Genomic DNA, 6,762 nt, shown 5'->3' with positions numbered 1-6,762 from the left:
TCAAACTACCAGCCATTGCAGACGAAAAGCTCGAGTTGCCCTGACGATCTAATGTGACCCTTACGCAACTTCGTTCTGGCTATTGTAGCAGTTTAAACACCTACTTATGCAGAATTGACATATGAAATATACATATGTTCTGCATGCAATRAGTCGAAGCAGCACGTTTTCTGTGTCTACCGTTAGATGACTCTTAAGAGAACCTGAACCTTATCACSCGGGGATTATATAACAGCTAATCTCGAAAAAAAATGCATTTGCATTGTTACGGTTACTGTTTTTGGTGTTGTAGATTCCTTCTAATTACACCTTAGAGTAAGGTGTTAAAATATTTCGAATTTTGAAACATTCTTTAGATTTATTTTTGTTTCTAAGGTAGAATAACACCATTATTTCTTAAGTGTAAAGTTATGTCCAAAAAAGAATAGACGTTTACTTTTTTTATTATACACTTAATTATATTTAATAATTTTTTTATAAACAGGCATCTATTACAAACATTTTTAGCAAATATTTTTTATTTTTTAAATTAATTAATTTTTCTAATTATTAATCTTATAATTATACAGAAGCCAAGTAGTCATTATCTAATATTTTTTTTGCGTAAGTTTTCTTTGTGTTTCGCTGAATTCGAGTTTTCATAAAAAATAAATATATATGCTTTTTTGTATGCATATTATGTACATAAATAAGCCTAAGCGTCATACTCATATAAATAAAGAAGCATACAAGTTTGATTTATTTGTGGTTTATTTATGTAAAAAAGAATTTAGTTTTATATATAATATAATAAAATAAAATAAACGACTTTTATATTTAAAAAGAAAATTTTGTTTTAGCACTAATACAAATTTTTATTAAATAGAAATACTTTTTTGTTAAAAATAGTTTTTAAGCTAAAAATACATAGTTATAATTGCTTAGTAAAATGTATGTATATTCCATTGCATACACTTTAGAAAATACTTTTGATTACAAATTTCAAAGAGGCGAAAATTCTTCTGAGTGTAATTTGTTAAAGAAAAATACAGAGTACAGTCAAATCCCATTAACACGAAGCGTTAGCAGGTAAACATTTGAACTAAGCTAGTTATAAAGTAAAAAATACCATAGTTTTTTTGAATTAATTTTATTTTATACTTTCAAGTAAATTAGTTTTTTTAATAACAAAGTTTATTTCTTTTTAAATAAGAAATTAATAGGGTATGTAAAAATATTAATATTTGCCGTTAAAGCACAGTAAAGTGGTGATGATTGTGTAATTGATTTTGTAAATAAATACAAATGCGTTTTAAAGTGCGGAAAAATATCAGTAATAAGCGACATCTTAAATATTAATTTACAGTCGGTTTTGTGTTCTTTTGCTACACAGTAATGTTTCGTTTGTTTGTTATATTTTAGAATATCTCATTTATGTTGTATTAAATTTGATTAGTGTACCATTTGCACACGCTTTTTATATTTCCTTTTATGGTTATTATGCATGTACATTTGTATATGTTTGCTGCAACTCCTATAAGTTAATTATTTCTTTTAGCACTCCACCGCGTCTGCTAAAAAAAAACTACTACAAAAATGAAAATAACATCAATATTAAAAAAAAAATTTTTTGATCGATTTTTCGCTTTCAGTTAAATAAGGCTAATTTGTATTTTTTTGCACAATTGATGCCCGTGAAGAAAACAAACACTAACAGCAACAAATGTATGTTGTAGAATTAATTGAAGTCAATAAATTTATGTTCAAAAACTGCAATTAACTTTTGTGCGTTGTTGTATTTAGCAATATTAGTTTGTATTTGTAATTTGTATAAGCTTCATAATTAAACTTCAATTCGATAATACACCAATGTGATATACAGTTATGTTTTATGTGAGCTAATCAGTAATACCGTGCTTCTTAATAAATAGAGATGCTTTCAATTTATTTTTTATAAGTTCACCTATTTAATATGACGCACGAAATTTTCTTCTACTACAGCAAAATACACAAATTGAATAACTAAACTAAATGAAAAAAAACATATTATAGGCAAAAGGATGCGTTCGCAATATAAGAGCAGAGTTCAAACTCTGGACGCTAACTAAATTTGATTTGAATATTTGTATATCTAAAAACGCATTGTTTTTATTTCATTTTTGTTTTTAAGTTCTCGACTCTGTGAATCTTAATCAGCTTTCCGGGGTTTGCGTTTACGCACCTCAGCCGGACTAGTKCTGCTCATTTCCTTCTTCTCTTTATCAATGAATGCCTGTGACTGTGTATTGCCATCGCCAGCTGATTTCTTGATATCTTTCTCACTTTCTGGTTCATCCGATTCACTAGCATTTGAGTTTTTCTCACCATCCGAAGTGCCAGCGGCATCGTCTTCCTCTGCAGCAGCCCCATCCACATTCTCATCATCTTGTTCTTCATTGTTATCTTCGTCATCATCGTCCTCTTCGTCGTCATCTTCATCATCATCCTGCTCATCAGCTAGATCGTTTTCATCCTCAATTTCATCAGCAGCTAAGTCTTCTATGCCATCTGAACCAGCAGATTTTTCTTTGAATTCGGAGAAGCTTTGACGTTGTGATTTCTTTGGTGGATATAAAAAGTCGACAACACAAACGAGTAATAAACCCAAACCGGCGCCAATGAATATGGTACCGATGGCGAAGAGCGCGTATGAACCCCAAGTAGGGAGACCGTATTCTTCCTGTAGACGTACATTGAAATCCTGTAAGGCGCAAATACATTTTAATATAGAATCGTCATGCTTCTCATTTATATATATGGATATATTTTATAGGGTCTTCGACGTTTTCTAATGGGTGTTACAAAACTTAATAAYATTCAGGGTATAAATATGAGAACCTTCTAATAATAATTTTCCATTTAAATTTAACTTTTTTACTTAATTATGTTTGCGATGATTTTAATGAGTAATAGAATTTATATAATGTAAACTCACCTTCAAAGTGTGCGATAATTTAAAGAAGTACGATAGTATAGACATGTGTATAGTGTCAGGTTTCTTCCATGCTGAAATTGGTTCAAGTTTTTGCCATTGCTTTTGTTTAAGGAACAACATTAAAGCGTCGCCATCGCGTGAACCCCGATATTGACGGAATTCGCCTTCTTTAACGCTGCAATTCGTATAAGAAACGTTTTAAAATTTKTTTTTTGAATTATGCAAAATCAACTTACTGATAAATTGTTGGCAGAGCGGTAACAAAGAAACGCCCACTTAAGGATGGAGATGTGGTTACGTCAATCTTGGCCACACTTACACGCAGATCCTTTGCAGTTTTAGCAAAGCGTTCCCATGTTGGCGCGAGATTTTTACAGGCAGGGCACCACGGAGCAAAGCTAAATTACATTATACAATAATATCTTAGTAAGTGAATATTTTATGATATAATAAGTAAATTTTCCAAACCAGATTAAAAATTGATCAATTGTAATAAGAAAAGTTACAGAGCACACAGGGTCTCTCAATTAAGGAACAATGACATGTTAATTCAAATAATAACAATAAATAATTTATTTAAARAAACCGATGTTAATTTTTAATGTTACACGTAAAAGTAACCATTTTGCCGGCTGCAAAACTACCTGCTTTAAGGTATGAGTGTGTGTTTAAATGTATATGTATATGTACATAAGTACATTTATACATTGCAACATCTGCTGCATTAACTGTATGTGATAATTACAGATTTTGCAAATTCACAACACTAAATGAGTTACTAAGCAGGGGGCCACTGTTATTTTACATATTTGTTTTTACTTACAATTCCACCATCCATTCGCCGCGTAACATTAACTGCCAATTATCCTCGTTCAACTCTATTAAGGAATTTGTTTGTGTTACTAAGTCTTCATCTAAATCCAATTCGTCCACATGTGCCATTAGGGATGTGAATGCAGTAAATGTAGAAAATATGACCAAATATATTGAGAAAGCGTTTAAACAACCCCGTGAAAGGCTTGATTTAGAACGTGTACGTAACTCCATTTCTGACATATATTCACGCTTGGCTACTTATTTAACGCTTCCGGATTATATTTTCTCCTTTGTTTGCACGCAATCTACTAACTATAATTGCTCACTATAAAGTTTATTCATGCAAATACTAAATTTTGAGGTATTCCCGGCTATTAACTAAAAAATATTGTAGCGAAAAAATTACTGTCTGCCGAAAGCAGAAAAATGACGAATGTGGGTTTTCCTGCCGTTTTTTACTCTTTTTCTTTCTTTGTGTGAAATTCCAACGCAGTGTTGCAAGGAAATCATTTGACAGTTGTTCAATAGAAAATCGATATATTTCGATTGAGTGTTGGTAAGTTCTGAAAGTGATGTGCTGAACATAATGCTCGCGATAGGCTGCAAACGACATCTGTCAAATATTAAAATACACACGTTCTTAAAGGAGAAACCTATTTTGACAGCTGCAAAACTGCAGGCCGACAGTTGTYGTTCTCGCTAACTTCAATTTGATCCTATATTTGCCAACGACAGTAGGACGACAGTAGCATGGAAGATAGAGAGATGAGGAAGAGTGGTGATGCCACTAATATGTAAAATGTAAAATTATTCAAAGCTCTAACAAACCTGACGTTATTTTACAGATAAAAGCATAAAATAGCCCTGTTACATCATTTATAATAACAATTGATAATTTAAAACAAATGAATTTACCTATTTACTTATTTTTTGCTTAAAAAATTTCACTTTGAACAAAATATTAAAATTTCATTGAAGTGCAAGTTATTAGTATGTCCACAACGAAATTGTGTTCATGCAATTGTTTGTTTGTAGTAGGATTCATCTGCTGAACAAAATACTCGCGACAGACTGTAGCAGCACGATAGTGAAAATGGCGTTGTGAATCCTACAAAATGAACGTTTGTGAGAGGGCAGCAACATAACAATGACCGGCATGTACAAAAGACAACTCAGTTGTCCATTTTGCATGTACACAATTATTAAAATAACGTCAGGTTGTTTGTTAGAGCTTTGAATAATTTTACATTTTATATACCGCTCTTCCTCATCTCTCTACTGTCAACTCTACTGTCGTTGGCAAATATAAGAAAATAATGACTGTCGGCCTGCAGTCGTGTAGCGTGCAGCTCTCAAAATAATTCTGTCCATAAGAATGTGTGTATTTTAATATTTGAAAGATATCGTTTGCAGTGTAGCGAGCAGTTCAGCACATGATGCTTTAATTAAAATATTAAAGTTATTATATTAATATTGATAAACTAATAGCATTAATTTAACAAATATATGATCTCTGACACAAATCGAAAAGTTTTATGTGAATTGGCCAAATTTCTTTCAACATTTTAGATTGGATTTTTGGTCTTGGGTTGCGTACTTGCTTATATTCATTTGACTACAGGCGCGATCGCAACCAAGGCAAGAAATTCAAAATGAAAAGAAATGTAGCAGATCCTCAAAAGAAATGTAGATCATCTCCCTCGATTATAAACTACGTGTTTGGTTTGGTCAACTAAAGTCTTCGTGTGTGAACGAGCACTGATAATACTAGACAATATATTTCTTAATTCGGGGAATCCATCGTTTCACATAGTCAAACAACAATACCTAATTGCTTGAGCATTTGTTTATGTACATATACACAACGTGCCAGAAAAACTGTAAATATGTAGAATGCTTGCAGCGAAACGCATTGTTAAGTCAGCCGCCGAAGAGAAACAACAGTTACTTCTATAGTTGGATTGAGAATTTCTTTGTTATTGTTTTTACTTGTGTCAATATTATTAAAACAAGGAGTAAAAATGTGTGATATGTTAAAAATGAGTAATGGAATTGTAGATTTCACAGATATAAAAGATAAGGATGAATGTGATAATCWTAAAAATATAACGGCAGAAAATAAAAAGATAAAACCTCATAAAGCTGAGAAATGGGGTGAGAAAAAATATGAAATAGAAATTAAAACAAGAAATATGTAGTGAATGTGAAAAAATGTTAACAACGCATTTGTTAAAATAAAATTTTATTTGAATTTCCTAGAAATTGAAGCTGTTGGCCAGTTCCTATTCGAAGAGTATCACAATTTGGTATTTGGTGTAAGAACCGAATGGCTCGTGCGGAAAAGTATATTACGTGCAAAATTTGTTAAATATATTCAGAATGCAAAAACTGAATTTCGGCAGCGTTTATTGGAATCAAACGGCTCTTACGATGTAAGATTTCAAAATGTGGGCAATTTTATGTACACACATACATACATATGTATGTGCGTCTATTTCATACATACATACAAAAGTCAGGTATAATATTATATATGAAGATAATAGCTAGAAGAGACATTACTATTATGTGTACATATCTATAMATACTATATATGTATGTATGTATGTTCATATACATATGTATGTGCGCTAAAAATTCGAGCAAAGCATTTGTTTTCACAAGTTGTGTTTTAGTTTTATTGATTGAAGTGAATATTGGAATGAAATGGTCAAATATTGGGGTTGGGTTCGTTTTAGTATCTCCTTTTCACTTCTTATTCCTCTTAAATGCGTGCACGTGCACGTGCAAGAAAAACAATAAAAAAAACTCATCTTTTACTAAAAAAAAAAGAATATGATGATATAACTGTTCTTGCATAGGCCTACTTAGTGAACTTATCCCTTTTATTCAAAAGTTTGTTTAAATAAAAAAGTACAAAATAGAATGTTTTTGGAAATGTATGTGATCAAATAGTTGACATACTGTATATGTACATATGTACAATTTTCATA

The 6,762-nt window shown here is 31.3% G+C and overlaps 2 protein-coding genes across 2 annotated transcripts in view; one reads left to right on the top strand and one right to left on the bottom strand.

Moving 5' to 3' along the window:
* Positions 1 to 1,667: 1,667 nt before the first annotated feature.
* Positions 1,668 to 4,250, bottom strand: LOC108969655 (thioredoxin-related transmembrane protein 1). The gene is made up of 4 exons (XM_018934510.1): positions 3,777 to 4,250; positions 3,190 to 3,351; positions 2,954 to 3,128; positions 1,668 to 2,719 (listed from the first exon to the last, which is right to left on the bottom strand). Exons 1-4 carry the CDS (start codon positions 4,007 to 4,009, stop codon positions 2,168 to 2,170), a joined length of 1,122 nt encoding a protein of 373 aa, XP_018790055.1. The 5' UTR covers positions 4,010 to 4,250; the 3' UTR covers positions 1,668 to 2,167.
* A 1,418-nt stretch (positions 4,251 to 5,668) lies between these two features.
* Positions 5,669 to 6,762, top strand: part of LOC108969681 (putative helicase MOV-10) — a 20,265-nt gene continuing 19,171 nt past the window's right edge. The window contains exons 1-2 of the mRNA XM_018934562.1: positions 5,669 to 5,923; positions 6,029 to 6,201. Coding sequence (XP_018790107.1) covers positions 5,791 to 5,923; positions 6,029 to 6,201 — 306 coding nt within the window. The 5' untranslated portion in view covers positions 5,669 to 5,790. The remainder of the gene's footprint in view (positions 5,924 to 6,028; positions 6,202 to 6,762) is intronic.

This window comes from Bactrocera latifrons, unplaced genomic scaffold (assembly GCF_001853355.1).
Source record: "Bactrocera latifrons isolate USDA-ARS-PBARC rearing strain unplaced genomic scaffold, ASM185335v1 scaffold_260, whole genome shotgun sequence".
In the NCBI taxonomy this organism is placed as follows: domain Eukaryota; kingdom Metazoa; phylum Arthropoda; class Insecta; order Diptera; family Tephritidae; genus Bactrocera; species Bactrocera latifrons.
The sequence above is the reverse complement of the archived record's forward strand: the minus strand, read 5'-3'. Positions and strand labels throughout refer to the sequence as shown.